Source organism: Octopus bimaculoides, chromosome 9, assembly GCF_046866305.1.
Source record: "Octopus bimaculoides isolate indiv1 chromosome 9, ASM4686630v1, whole genome shotgun sequence".
Lineage (NCBI taxonomy): Eukaryota > Metazoa > Mollusca > Cephalopoda > Octopoda > Octopodidae > Octopus > Octopus bimaculoides.
The window spans coordinates 58,487,992-58,505,491 of record NC_142936.1 but is presented as its reverse complement, the minus strand read 5'-3'; the positions used below and the strand labels follow the sequence as shown (position 1 = coordinate 58,505,491).

Here is a 17,500-nt window from a genome sequence, read left to right as displayed (position 1 = left end):
ATGTAGCGCCAAGCAATCTTTCAGATTCAGTACATACGTTTCATGTATTTAAAAAAACTGGACAACTGACTATGAGAGCGGATGATGTCCTCCAGTTTATCAAAAGAAACCTATCCATGTGTTTGCAGCTGCTAACAATTTCGGATTTGGAATTGAGTAGCTATCTTACAGAATTTGGACCCCTTTCTGTTATATTATGCTACACCAACTACATTAATTATGGTTTCTACAGACAAAGAGAACGAAGACCTTAGTTTTCTTACTTTTCTTTCTTCTCGTTCCACATTTTGCATCAACCTTCACGTTTTTTTTTAGTCTTGTTTTTATTTTCTTCTGGGTTTTTTTCTCATGTTTTCTCATAGTGTTGGGTCCGAGTTTTTAAATACATCTAACGTATAACCTGAGACTGGACTTTTGCTTGGAGACAGATGGCATGTTATATAAATCTGCCAATTTAATGTATCTTAAAGTATGAGACTATTAGTAGATCTTTTGTAATTGTGTTTCTTAGTTGGTCCAAGGCTATAGCCGAGCTGTGGAATAGAATCTGGAATAAGATAGTTGAGATGCAAAATTCCTTTCCTTCACGGTGCAGACTGCATATTGGCATATCGCTTCGCTTACCGTATGAACATACCATATGCACAACTTACAATTTATAATTTATATTAAAAAAAATCTCATTTTTGCTTTTTGTGATAAACATAATAGCTACAGTGTGATAAACACTGCATTGTGTTAGGTATTAAATTGGGAGAGCCTATCTGCTGGTGATTCAATGCCTAAAGAGCTGTGAGATTGCCAAGTGATAAGAGGAGAGATAATAACAATAGCTTATTCAGTAAAATACTGGTCTAAACAATCGAATACAGAGCAGCAATTTTCCTGTAATCGGGTGCCTCTCAAGCGGCAGCCATCTTTTGGAATGGAATTTATAAGGCAATATATTACTTACTTCTGTCAGACCATACTTTTAAATATCTGTCTATCTAGTTATATATATATATATATATATATATATATATATATATATATATATATATATATATATATATATATATGAGAGAGAGAGTGAGAGAGAACGAACGTATTATGTATGTATTTCTATAGAGGCGGGTTATGATTTTGTAGTCAAGGTCTTGGAAGCACATTCATATATGTCAACAAAAGTCAATAATTCTCTATAAACCCACGCAATGTTATATACATATATTCTTAATTTTGTAGTTTTATACACACACATGCACGCGCGCATGCAGACATATATGCTCACCCGATATGTTTGTAAGTTCACATTCGTGTGCAACAATCTTGGTTTCAAATTTTGCCAGCCGTTTCGGTAAATGAGATGCAAAGTAAATTACCTACTGTGCTAATGATTCCGCCAGCCCCTCGCGTCTTCATGTGTTGTAATATTAACATACATTTATATAGCATTAAGTAATACATGCTTTTGTATATCTCCGAATGTGAATTCGAATATATTTAAATATGTTCTTCAGTATTGATAAATTGCTGTATGAAACCTTAGAATGACGCCATTGTCTTTCACTCCAATATTTCTCTCGATAATTATTCATTCCTCATACAAGCATGTTAAATCTTAAATTTGATCTCATACGGTTGCCAGCTTGGTGATAGGAAGTGACATTATTATTATATGGTCACTCACAGTTATGTTAAGTTGTTTATTAGTTATGAATATATTACTAGAGACAACACATTTTCGCAGACAGATGAACAGAGAATTTATATTGGAACTGGTATATTTTATTTGTTTAGTGATGGATTTCTTTCCTTTTTGTAATTTCAGACTATAATCATTGAGTGAAAAATATTATTACATATTACATCTTACAGTCTATGAATTAGTTAATTATGAGTCAATTATCTGTGGATTTATAAAACGTACTAAACTGGAAAGAATCCCATTTTCCAAGTAAAGTCAGTCCAAAATATTAGTACGAGTTTACGTCAGCAAACTTCGATCCATGAAGTACTTCAATATAAGTTGTGTGCGTTGTGGAGACGTGAATTCTAGCGGTTTGAGGAAAAAAAAATGAAAATACAAGTTCTGTGATAATTATGCTCACAGTTGTCTACTTCAGATTCTACCTCTGCGCAGTCAGGAGTGCAGTCACTCGTAAAATTCTAGGCCATTCAACTCTAACACGTATATATACATATGTACACGCATTCAAGTACGTATACTACAGTGAGTTTTGTCTTCGCACATAAGGCTATCTTCCATCGTTCGAAGATTTATGACGTGAAATTTGGAGTGAAGTTTCATGAAGTTTTAGGGATCCAGTATATATGATAAATTATTACACACACATATGTACATATATATTCATATGAATAGATATATGTATATATATATATATATATATATATATATATGTATATATATATATATGGGAGAATATACAAAAAATAACAACAGACGAGGACAGGTGGTGTAAATAACAAAAGTATATATTAGTATGACGCTCGGGAATACGGAAAGTCTTTGACGTTTCGAGCTACGCTCTTCAACAGAAAGAATACGGAGACAAGGAGAAAAACACGGAGAAAAATTGAATATATATATATATATATATATATATATATATATATATATGTATACACACACGTTTTTATGTGGAGATATGTATTATATAGAAACAATTTAACATTAAAGTGAAGGATTATTGAATACGTTTTAGTAGTGGCTTCGAACTTTCGGCTTAGCAGTCATTATCAGATTGGCCTACTTTAATATTTCTGGTTTCCTATAAATTTTGGTGGGGTGTTTATTGGATAGGAGGAGTAATGCTGATGACAATTAGTTGTGTAAGGGGAGGAGAAAGAGAGGAATTGGAGGAAATTATGATTATGGAGTGTGGATTGAGAGAAAGAAATAGTTGAGATGGTTATTCTGGTTTGATAGGGCAATTTTGTAATTGTTTTGGATTCAGTAAGGCATGTAAATAGAGGAATACAGATGTGTCATTTGCAGGTCATGGATTGTGTTGGCTGAAATTTTTCTCGTAATTAAACTACAAGATTTTAATGAATAGAACAACTTCGATAACAGATCGAAATAATAGCTGACCAGCAGCAAAAAGTCACAGCAACAGCACTCACGCACCCAGACACACAGGCACACACACACACACACACACACACACACACACACACACACACACACACACACACACACACACACACACACACACACACACACACAGACACTGTCTCTCTCTCACTCACACACACAAACATACATTTATATATACTCACACACGTACATGGAATGAGTTCTATAATTAAAATGAGTCAAAAGATGTAATGGTGTGAATTTTTATGGCAAGTTAAATGATGGCATACCGAAGGCTGAAGACAACAAATTTATTTTACTATTGAAATTGTCTTTGAAGTACAAATGAATTTCTCAGGCTAATTTCCGTGCTAAGTTCGTCTTTATATGTAGCAAAGGAACAACTATGGACATATAAACTATTGGGCTACTTGGTCATTTCAGCGTTCGAACACGCACACACACACAAACACACACACACACACACTCACACACACACACACACACACACACACACACACACACACACACACATTAATTTTTTTTAATGTCAAGTCATACGTAAAAACAACAAATATTAAATTAAAGGATTACTCAAGTGGTTTTTCTAGTAGAGCTCATGTTATTGAAATTTTAGAAGGAAATCGTTGACAGTGACGACAAATTTTCCGTTTGCTTGCCTTCATCAGATACATTAACTAAAGCAAGCAAGCTGAAATTAATTAGTATGTATGCATATATATCGAATCATAGATTCAAAATAAAGTATCAAAATAAACATCACCAATGGTAAGGGAATTTATATAGCATCACAGGCCAAATAACAGAGAAGGATGAATCCATGAATCATATATATTTGTTAGTAGAGCTTATGATACAATATAAATTAAAGCTGAACATGTAAAATATGGTCCAAATATGTATTTTAAATAGCAATGGGTCAAGAGGCGCGGCAGTTATTTAAGTAGCAATTTACATAAAGAGAAATAGTCATTTATATTTTGGTTATTAACAGTTTAATATAAGTAAAAAAAAATGTGATCGTACGGATCTGACGAGGTCAGAAGGGTGGAAACATAAGCTCTTATACTTATCTGCAAACACAGAGCAAATATTCTTTTCTCTAATCATGATAATTAATTTGAAAAATTTAGTTTTTATTTCTTCAAATCATTTCCTCCCCATTCCCTCTTTCTCTCTCAAAGATACACACACGTATATATATGTATATGTATATATGTATGTAAGTACATGTAAGAATATATATATATATATATATATATATATATATATATATATATATATATATATATATATATATATATATATATGTGTGTGTGTGTGTATATATATATTCTCTTTTACTCTTTTACTTGTTTCACTCATTTGACTGCGGCCGTGCTGGAGCACCGCCTTTAGTCGAGCGTATCGACCTCGGGACTTATTCTTTGTAAGCCTAGTACTTATTCTATCGGTCACTTTTGCCGAATCGCTAAATGACGGGTTCATAAACACACCAGCATCGGTTGTCAAGCAATGCTAGACACACACACACACACACACACACACACACACACACACCCACACACACACACATATATATATACATATATACGACGGGCTTCTTTCAGTTTCCGTCTACCAAATCCACTCACAAGGCTTTGGTCGGCCCGAGGCTATAGTAGAAGACACTTGCCCAAGATGCCACGCAGTGGGACTGAACCCGGAACCGTGTGGTTGGTAAGCAAGCTACTTACCACACAGCCACTCCTGCGCCTATATATATATATATATATATATATATATATATATATATATATATATATATATATATATATATATATATATATATATATATATATATATATATATATATATATGTATGTATATATATATATATATATATATATATATATATATATATATATATATATATGTATATATATATATATATATATATATATATATATATATATATATATATATATATATATATGTGTGTGTATATATATATATATATATATATGTGTGTGTGTATATATATATATATATATATATATATATATATATATATATATATATATATATATATATATATATAATAAAGTAAAGTTGTGGAATACCGTACGAGTGGAAATATATATGAAAGAAGGTTTGAAAATGCACTTATTTTTTTAAAATATTTATTTACTTGCTTTCTGCCGCCCGTCCCTCTAAGAAGCGCTGCGTTGCCAACCGACTGGCCCGGGCGCGACGGCGTGCTGCATATATATATATATGAATTATGATGTAAACTCAGATTAGGCAATCAACTTTTATACATACTCATACAGTTATAACTTCGACCTAAAATATGCGTATATATATATATATATATATATATATATATATATATATATATATATATATATATATATATATATATATATATATATATATATATATATATATATATATATATATATAATATATATATATATATATATTTACGCATATATGAATATCTGAAAAAATATTTTTTAAAATAAATATATATATAAATAATCATAAAAATACATGTAAATAAAACCCATATGGTATATACATGGAAAGAAGTGTAAGAAAAACAACTGATAAACAGATCTTCGTACTAAAATTTAGAGTGGTTAAGAGCTTCAATTAAAAGATCCAACCAAAAATTGTCACGAACGTGATTTTATGAGGATAACTTTCCTGATGAAGGGGACATTGTCCGCATGTTTTGTAAGATTTCTATTAGTTTTTCTACCAGGACATGAACTCTGAAAACAGCCGTAGAAAGTAAACTTCCCCGAATTGTATAATAGACTTTATATACAATTTATATATTTTAAAAAAGCACATTGAATTTTATGGATTTTTAAATTGAATCTCTTAAGCGCTCTTAATTTTAGTAAAAAAATAAATTCCCGTCAGTTCTTTTTGTCACACTTCTTTCCATATATATCCCACATAGGATTTATTTACATGTATTTTATGTATATTCATATATATATATATATATTCATGAAAATATTAAAAAAAATATTCTTATATGTCGATATGTACTAATATATATATATATACGCATTTTAAGTCGAATTTATAACTGTACGAGTTCGTATAAAAAGGTGATTGCCTAATTTGAGTTTATTTAATTCTTATCTTTTGTCTCGGGTTTGACCCTTAAGCAATTCTATATATTTCGTCAGAAAGAGCAATAATATTCTCTCTCTCTCTCTCTCTCTCTCTCTATATATATATATATATATATATATATATACATATATACATATATATATACATATATATATATATATATATATATATATATATATATATATATATATATATATATATATATATATATATATATATATATATATATATATATATATATATATATATATATATATATATATATATATATATATATATATATATATATATATTTATATATATAATTGAAGATGCGTGGCCTTGTGGTTAGAGTGTTGCACTCACGATCGTAAGAACTTGATTTCGATTGCCAGACCGAGCTGTGTGGCATGCCGCGTAACTGTTTAGGCAACGTCGATAAAATGAAGGTAGTAAATCAATATACAGTAAAAACAATGATCCGCTATAAACAAGTCATCTTGACAGTTTGCTCAGTACGAAGTTGCAAATATAACTTGGCAACCTTTAACATGCTTTCACTTAAGATAAGCACACTTTGGCGGTCCTTTTCTTTTTGCAAAGGTACATCGAGGATTGGACAGTTGAAAAGAAAGTAGGTCGCAATGAACGCTAGTCTTTGCTCAATGTGACAAACGCCATGGGCTCCAAGAATCGAATCTACGATGACCATAAACCTGTCACCTCTTACCACCTAGTCACATATATATTTATGTGTGTGTGTGTGTGTGTGTGTGTGTGTGTGTGTGTGTGTGTGTGTGTGTGTGTAAGGCGGCTTATGCCAGTAGTCAGAGAAAGCGTTCACTATGGGTTCTTTATACTCCAAAGACATTTAATTATGAAACAAATAACTCTATTATTTTGTCTCAAAATGATTTACTCCGAAAATACCATCACTGTAATACTAAGTAAACTGTATATCTATCGATGGTGCTGTTGCTGTTTTCCTTCAACCAATCCAACAAGTATTGATCATACACGTATCTCAATACGTGTATGATCTCCGCTGTTTACTTTCATGTTTATAAATTACAGATATTGTATATTTAAAACTACCTCATCCTTCAATGTATTTCTTCTTTCTTAAGACAGTAAACTTTAAAATACTTCCTTGAATAACATATGACTGATATTTCTAGCAAGCAAAGTGACTACATAGAGAAAGCTCCCCAGATGACCCAAATGAACTATCAATAACGTTGTTGACAGTTATATTCAGCAAAAATCGATAACTTTCCCAATATTCTCCAAACATACTTCAGTACCACGCAATATACTACTACTACTACTACTACTACTACTACTACTACTACTACTACTAAATTCACCTCTCACCACCACTTCTGCTGTTGCTACTGCTGCTACTGCTACTGATGTCATTCAGCTAGACAGCAGGTACATTTTGAAGCTCAATCCATATTTCTTGTATAGTTTTGCCGACTCTGTTTTGTTAAAAGTAAATTAGGTCAGCTGATGGTGACAGATGTGTGAGATGGCGTGAATTTTTTAACAATTCGACTTCCTAATAAGATTTTACTATTAAGCTAGCATTCATGCAGCAAGTTATTGAGCGTTTGCTATCTTTTAGTGTGATCACACCTTCACACATACGACTAGTTATACATATACATACATATATATATATATAGGTACGAATAGATAGACATACATACATACATACATACATACATATATACATATATTTAATGTATAACAATACATGTATATGTATGTATTATCATAATTTTCTTAGGTAAAGCGCGCACACTCACACATGATAAACGGAAAAAATAACGACAGTACAGAACAAGAGGGTTACGTTTTCACATATGTCTAACGCTTGAAAGGAAAGGGAAAGGTAGTTGACGTTTCGGATGTTAGTCCTTCATCAGAAACACGAATAGTTGGAAAGTTGTCGGAAAAGAGGGAAGGACAAAGAAGAGAGAGAAGGAAATAAGACAAAGTTTCGAAGGCAGGTGGGAAGACAGTTCTATCGGAAGGATTTAGGACGAGAGAAAGATGTGGTGCGTTGTGTGCACGTATAGGAGGATAAAAGTGTAAGGAGATGGGCATAGAGTGAGGTGTCTGAACGTTCTGAGATACAGATGGATAGCTAGGGGTGGTGGAATTTATGCAAGGGTGGGATATCAGTGCAGCATAAGTGGGAGGAGGGAAGACTGAATAAGTGGGAAGAAAGAGTATTTATATGTGCATACACATAAACACACATATAAATATAAAGATATATTATGGAATGAAGTTATGTAACACATATATAAGCATACATATACACAGACAGTCAGATACAAACACACACACATATGGCAGAAACGTTAGCACGCCGGGCGAAATGCTTAGCGGTATTTCGTCTGCCGCTATGTTCTGAGTTCAAATTCCGCCGAGGTCGACTTTGCCTTTCATCCTTTCGGGGTCGATTAAATAAGTACCAGTTACGCACTGGGGTCGATGTAATCGACTTAATCCGTTTGTCTGTCCTTGTTTGTCCCCTCTGTGTGTAGCCTCTTGTGGGTAGTAAAGAAATAACACATATATGTCTATATCTATATCTATCTATCTATCTATCTATCTATCTATCTATCTATCTATCTATCTATCTATCTATCTATCTATATATATATATATATATATATATATATATATATATATATATATATAAAACTGAGAGTTTGTATGTGTGTCTATCTGTCTATGTATATGTGTGCATCACTAAAACACGAGAACTACCAAACCGATTTCATGCAAATTTTACACATGTTTTAATTACAAACAGTAAGCCCGGAGCAATCTCTAACACTGTTTCGGTATTACGTGTCAAAAGTGAAACAATAACATCTCTATTGTAATGTGATATATAAGTTTCACTTTTATATGGTTTCACTTTCAATAGTTTCACTTTTAATAGTTTCATTTCTATTAGTTATACAATGTATATATATACATGTTTCTATACATGCATCTATTAGGGCTAGCAAATCCAATGGGGGTCTTAAAAGACATGTTAGGATCCACAATGAGCAGAACCTACCTGCAGGTATTGGTAGTACAAATCAGAGGTGCAATCTGTGTGGGTGTTTTTTTCAAAACATTGTCTGGTTTAAAAAGCCACATCAGACGCCATGAAAGAGTTAAGGTGTAGGTGCAGGAGGTGGTCAAACTCTGTACAAGGAGTAGACAACCACCATATATATATATATATATATATATATATATATATATGTATGTATATATTTTTATCTTTGTATATATATTTGTATACATATATGCATGTATATGTATGTGTGTATATACGTATATATCTATATGTGTATATATATGTTTATATATATATATATATATATATATATATATATATATATATATATATATATATATATATATATATATATATATATATACATGCCGTGTCTGTATATACATTATATTTGTGAAGAGAGAATGATGGATCAGGTGAAATCGTTTCAATTCTATATTGAGACTTCATTCATCAACAGAATACTCACTTTAAGCCGCTACTAAGAAACTTCTGAGAGTCAGCTGTGAAGTTCATAGGATGACCAAGATACTCTCATGGAATATGACCAAATGAGGGTTAATTTTCAACATAGTCTTCCTTATTGCCTATACACTTCTTCCGTCGATGATACAGTGCTTGGATCCCATTGGTGAAGAAGCCTTCATCTTGGTGGTCAAGAAAGTCATCAACACCAGATATGCGATACTGGTGGGTATTTTTATGTTAGGGAACAGATGATATTCAGATGGAGCCAAATCAGGAGAACAGAGAGAGTGATCAACCAGTTCCAAGCCACAGTCACGCACAGCAGGCATTGAAACCAAAGACTCGTGTGCTGGAGTAGTGTTCTGATGAAACAGGATCTATTTCGTAAAGTTTCCTGGGTGTTTAGTCTTGAGCGCCTCAGCAAGTTGGCATTATACTCTCCATTGATCAAGTGACTTTTTGACGAGGGATATTTAGATTGCATGAAGCAGCTATTTCCCTCTGGCTCAAAGTGATGAACCCAAGGTGTATTCAAAACGAATTCCACAAATATACAAAAAAAGAAAATGGACGAAGATAAATTTAGGTAGAGTTGAGCCAACAATGGCTCACAAACTCTGGAGTAAAATTGGAACCAGAAAGTTTGATATTAACTTCACAGTTACATAAAAAAAGTACTGAACAAGAATGTTCATATCAGATGCAGACAATACAACCAGTATAATGACTCGATATTATTCTCTACTGCTCAGACCTGACCAACTCTTAGACAGAATTGAGTTGGCAGTCATGTCACGGAGAAACTAAATATGTGCTTGGAGCTACAGATAGAAGCAAGAAGGTTATGTATTATAAAATTTGATATTATACCAATACTAACTGACATAAATAGACATAAAACTATTTCAGAATTTTGAATGTTATATACTGTGCAAAAGACAGCCTTACTAGATGCTGTATCCACTCCATATAAAGTACATCAAGTTCTATAGCATGACATAATTAGTAACTCTCTGCATATAATGCATATGTTGACAGCAACTGCCCAGTACAATATCATAACACATAGTCTACAAAAACATTGTGCAATAGAATACCTTAACACATACCGCTGTTACATCATTAAAATCCAGCGCAAGGACAAATGCTTACCACACTGGACAAATGCTTACAAGCATTTCTTCTTGTTTTACGTTGTATTTTTATATTCCCCTCAGTTCAACTTTGTATTTAATCGTTTCGAGTTCAATGATTTAAGTACCAATTAACCCTAATCCCCTTGCTCAAGGTTTCAGGCCCTGTGTCTATAATAAAAAAGTATTATTAATATCCAACACTGTAAAACACACACACACTGTAAAACACACACACACAGACACACACACACGCACCCCCCCACACTCACATAACCAGGACCCGCACCACACACATAATATCCTACAACTGTTTCTACATAGTTATGAATTATTAATATAATACAACCCACACAGCATATCCTCCACACACTTATCGGCTAAATACGTAAAATACGTAACACTAACTCTATATAAGCATCATCCAGCAAAATAGCTAAATATCACAAAATACTAACTCAACATAACAGACAAGGCACTCATATATCTATCTCAAACAACTAAACAAATCTCACCGCAGAGTAAAACTGATGAGGCGTATGAAGATTAGCTTCTTCCTCTCTATCATTTCTCTCTTCAAATGGATCCTGATGCTGATGAGAGCTGATGAAGACACTGTTTGCTTCATTTCTTACAAACGTATCTACTCTATAACTACTTTTACCAGTTTCTACTTTTTTAAAGAAGACATCAGTACAGCCACCTACAATACTTGCAGCATGAACCTTGTATCCATAGATGCTAAATTGCAGGTTCACCAACTTGTTCTGATTCATACGTTCTCATATCACCTCTTTTTCCTTCATTATTGTATCACACACTTCAATTAACGGATATCTATTATCGTGATGAGATCGGCGAGTGCATATGCCCACACGTTTCCCTTGCGAAACTGTTTGTTCAGAATGTGTCTAAACATCTCTTGCTTCTGCAGCAATAGCTCCAGATCTAGTGAGTACCGGAATTATTATAGAAATACATATTTTCTATTACTTCAAAAATCGATTTCTTTGCGTTCTTTGACTGCAATAGAAAGTTTCCTATCAGTGATACATGCAGTTTCTTTTGCATTGTCCTTTTTTAGAATTTATTCTATGTACTCTATGTTCAATTTGTGTTATATATAGTACAAGTATTTTCTGTGTATTTTGTATGTAACTTATGTAGTTTTGTGGTATCTTTTGTTAACATTCTCATTGTATCAACTACTGTTTTTTCTTTCTATTTTTAATGCACGTATTCTGTTACCTCTATTTCCAAATCTATCTATTTGAATAGTTTCTTCATTTTCGTCAGCAATATATTGTCGTTCATCAGAAATGATAAGAGATATTTTAACGCAATGAACTTTGACGAGAATATGTCGAATATTTGTCTTAAACCCACTATCTGTATAAAGTGGTGTTCTATAGTATCACAATTTTCTCATACTCTTCAATTTTGGAGACTTATGTTTACAGTGCGTTTTATATATACATGTATTCAATAATATTCTATTAAAGCAACCAAGTAACCATATGATACTATGAAATATTATTTTCATTGCTGTGAACAACAATATAACTAGTTCCTCTATGTAATTTCGTGTTTTGTGTCTCATGTTGGTGACTTCAGAGCCTTCATCGTTATTGAACTCTGAACTCACAAACATGAGACAGGAAACACACTCGTTGAATTCCCATATAAAATATTGATTGATTATTTACTATAAATTTACCATTAGCTCCAACTCTTTTGAAATGCTTTTCTATAAAGACTACACTGACTGCATCTGATGATCTAGTTTAGTACCACACAATTATTATATTAATATTACTCTTCGTTTCTATGGCTCAAGGGGCATATTTAGGAGTGGTTTGATATATTTAATTAAAGAAAGAACACATCCATTAGGAAATGCATATTTGATATTTGTTATCATACAGAATTTATTTCTCTTGTCTAATAGACGACTACCATATTGTATATCTGAGAACTCAGATTAATGATATTTCTATAAGTCAGTTCAGTCATGAAAAACAACAACAATACTAATGCTATTCATCACATATAATCAATCAGCGTGGTAAAAGTAATTCACAATATATCTTTTGAAGAGGATACATTATTCAACTCTAAGGACGAGAAATACATCAATACGCACTACTGCAATAGTAGAACTAGGAGTTCAAAAGAATGGATTTATCTGCTTTTGAAACATGTTTCTGAAACTAGGCCGATATAAATAGTGGGGTTCAATACTGAAAATACATAATTTAATAAATTACATACTTTCAGAGGTCGAGCTTAGCATGTAACATTCTAGAAGGTTTAAATGATTTTAAATGACTGATATCCGCCATTTACACAGTAGGCCTGTATCTAGTAATCGAAATTATTACACACGTTTTTCCTTCTTGGGTTTCTTAGGAGGACGTTTTCTCAGTACCTTGCCTTATATGGAAATGTAACAGAAGACAACCAATAATCATGTGACGATTGAAATTATTTTCAATGCTCTGATACAACCAAGTTAATTTTATCAATATCTATTAATTTTTGTCAATAAGTGTTTAACAATAGCATTATTTAACAATACCTGTCTATATTCTTTTCGTAATATCTGCCAATGTTTCTTTTTACAATATCTGTTTGGCAGTATCTATTAATATCTTGTTGAACATTATCTGCCAATAATTGTACCTTTATATTATCAAAGTAACATTTATAATATACAATAAAATTCAACGCCCGTGAGAGTGCTGATTTCTGAGATTTTGAGATTTCATAGAGATAAATGATTTGAGGAAAACTAAGGAAGGGCCATGTCTGAAAGCCCCAAATTCACATCCAGTTGCAACATAGGAACTTGTCTCATTTTATGAATTATATTGATTGTGGCTTCCCAATGCAAAGCATTATTGAATACTTTGGAGTCAAGGTTTTATGTTCCTTTTAGTATTAGCAGAAGATTTTTTTTCAAATTTTTTATTCGTTCAAAAACAAAACATGATTTATTTATATGTTTTTACGAAGATTCGATAACAACACGACCATAGTTGCAGCACAAAACGATGCTTCGTGTATTGTTTCCATTATGCCTTGTTAATTTTGACTACATCATTCCTTCCAAATTTTATTAAGATTATTAAAACCTCTTATGGTTATTTTGCGCTTCATGCATTTTGAAACTGTAACGACGTCAAATATATCTGAACTAAAAATGGCTCATATTATCATAGTAAGCTATATATGGCAAAAAGTCTTATGAATGGATTTCATAGACGGAAACAGTAAGAAGTCCCTGCCCGCACACACACACATACATACACACATGTATATATTTATGTATATATACGTGTGTGTGTGTGTGTGTGTGTGTGTGATTTTTGTATCTGTGTTTGTCTCCTATCACAACCACTTGATGTCCGTTGAGGTGTGTTTATGTCCCATTAAACTAGCAGTTAGGCAAAAGAGACTGATAAACTATGTAGCAGGCTTAAAATAAAACAAGTACTGAGGTTGATTTATTCGACTAAAAACTCTTAAAGCAATGCCCCAGTATGACCGCAGTCTAATGATAAAAGGAAAAGATAAAAGAAATATATATATATATACATACATACATTAAACAATCGGGTGGAATGCATTTCATTCGACTTTCAAACGACTCTACAGTCTTGATACATACATACGTACTTACATACATACATACATACATACACACATACAAGTCTAGATATGCAACTATATGAATGAGAATACATAGATAAAACAAAACATACAAATCTGCACATATACATACATGCATACATACATACTTACATACATACATACATACATACATACTTACATACATTACATACATACATACATAGATACATACATAGATACATACATACATACATACATACATACATACATACATACATACATACATACATACAAAGAAAAATACACTGTTGTTGACGTTGAAATTCCAATGAAGGAACCTTCGATCTAGGTTAGAAACCAGCTCTTTCTTTGTTTTCTAATGAAATCTTGAAATAAAACTGAATAATGACATACATATACAGCAGTAGAGCTGCAAAGCGATTAAACAATCAGTTGGAATGCATTTCATCCGACTTTCTAACGACTCTGCAATTTTGATGAGTACATACTACATATATGGCGGACACGATTATGAATTCGCGTGTTTGTTTCCTGCACCAGGCTATCGTTCATTTCAAGTTGTTCTAGTCTACTCACTTGAAGTGAATTTCGACGGTACGCTATTGTAGTCTTTAGATATTGGATGTCGCACCCCGGCGATTAAGAAGATGTTTAAGTCTGCTTGCGACTACATAGCGAGGTAAAACCAGTACAGAATGCACAGCACATATATTACATGCAACTACAGGAGTGAAAAAGAAAATGCCATCGATATGCCACTTAAATTAGCCAAGTGAAATATACTGACGCATCGACATCTTGGTGTCAGCAATGGAACAAACGTACCACAGGGCTAATTAACTTTAGAACTTACTAATATGAGTTACTACAATATAAATATTGCAAAACACATAAAAATGCCTACGCAACGAGGTTGATGAGGGGTATAATTGCTTTTAGAACAGTTATTGTAACACACACACACACACACACACACACACACACACACACACACACACACACACACACACACACACACACACACACACACACACACACACACACACACACACACACACATTTGGTTTGTATCGAGTTACATACATCAAATTATCTATAAACAGAAAGATTACATAATGGTTTTACAAGTTTTAGCCGATGAAGGCGAGCAAGCCGAAACTTCTAAGCCACTGCCGATCTTTTCCTTGAAAATGTCTATCTATGTACGCATGTTCGTATATATATATATATATATATATATATATATATATATATGTACCTACCTACCTACCTACCTACCTACCTACCTACCTACCTACATACATACATACATACATACATACATGCATGCATGCGTGCATTCATGCAAGCATACATACATACATACATACATACATACATACATACATACATACATACATATATTCATACAATCAACGCATGTGGCAGAGAGAGAGAGAGGAGGGAGAGTGGGTGAGAGAGAGAAAACTGAGAGGAATACACATAAGAAAAGGTAAATTCTTTTAATTATTTGATCGAAATTATCGCACAAATATAGCTAGCTTTAGGATATCTCTCAACACATGTCTTAATGGATGTTAATATGATAAATTTGGGTTACCAGAAAGACTGGAGCGTTAATTAGTTACCGTATGAACCGCAGCTTTATACATGGTAATAAAATTTAAGTACCAATAACACAGCATAAGTATTTTCCATTGAATAAACATAAGACATTCATATATCTAGTTTAAGATGTCAATTTGGGGGCATACATCGTGTGTTTAGTTAAGTTCCTTATAGCGTTATTTAGTATAAATCCTCATCAGTCTGCAGCAGGTTGTGATCATATTTATGTATCAACCAATCCCTGGTTTATTACATATTACATATTATGATCAGGTTGTTACTATATACATAATGTATATGTTACTATAATGTTAAGCTTACTCAAAGTATTGCATTCTATCAGTGTTTTGTTATAAAATATACACTATTATTACATTGAACTTATTTAAAAATGTTACATTGTATCTATATATACTATATACTTTCATAGCATAGAGCTTATACTAGAATGTTGCCTTCCCTTGGTGTGCCATTATAAAATATATATAGTATATATAGTATAGTACATACAAAAATAGATACTATGTGTGATATATACAATACAGAATATTAACGATTCTAACAAAACGAACACTTAACCGAGTTCCCTCAGATGCACGCATTCTGGCCAGATTTCCAGTGTGTGCATGACTTGATATCTTGCTGTGTTATTTCTCATTACAGTAATTCTTGAATTGTGAGTTCGCCCTCTCTTTCCTCCACGAATCTAGGAGGCCCATCAAAAGTAATAGCTGTTCCCTTGCTCGTCTGACTAAACCATAGAAGCAAAACTAAACCATTATATATATTCTAGTCAATTTGTACAAAAGCCATCAATATTGTATCCTGTTAATATGGCTTCTCAGAAATATATTTTTTCCCTCTCGCTCTCAAAGTAAGATGGTTATACAAACATTGGTTTTTTTTTTAAATAGGCATTTAAGTATTATCACAACCCATTTATTATAGAAATGTCTTGACTGAGTTGGGTGTGTGCGTTAATGTCCGTACAGATACAAAGCTAAAGATAAACAATTGTTCAAAATCTTAAAATGTTGTTTTTAAACGAGATGTCCATAAGTATCTGTGTTAACAAGCATTTACAAATACGTGTTTGCATACTTCTACTATATAACTATTTGCAACTTGTTCGTTTATACTGTTAGTATACATAATAAGAAACGAGAAAGTAGCAGATTATGGTACCAAAATATAAGCAAAAAGAATAAAAGTAAAACTTCATTTGTAGGTGAAAATAAAATTAAAAAAAATTAAAACAAATTGTTTACTCACTGGTTTGTCGTGTGTAAGATATCCATTGGTTACTTGTGATACATAAAATTTGAAGAA

At 32.4% G+C, this 17,500-nt stretch overlaps 1 protein-coding gene across 3 annotated transcripts in view; it reads right to left on the bottom strand.

The window, feature by feature from the left end:
• LOC106871386 (uncharacterized) overlaps nt 1–17,500 on the bottom strand; it is a 528,345-nt gene that overhangs the window by 296,888 nt on the left and 213,957 nt on the right. For all 3 annotated transcript variants that reach the window (XM_052970915.2, XM_089357564.1, XM_089357565.1), the window contains exon 3: nt 17,444–17,500. This exon is cut by the window's right edge and continues 1,130 nt beyond it. In XM_052970915.2, coding sequence (XP_052826875.2) covers nt 17,444–17,500 — 57 coding nt within the window. The remainder of the gene's footprint in view (nt 1–17,443) is intronic.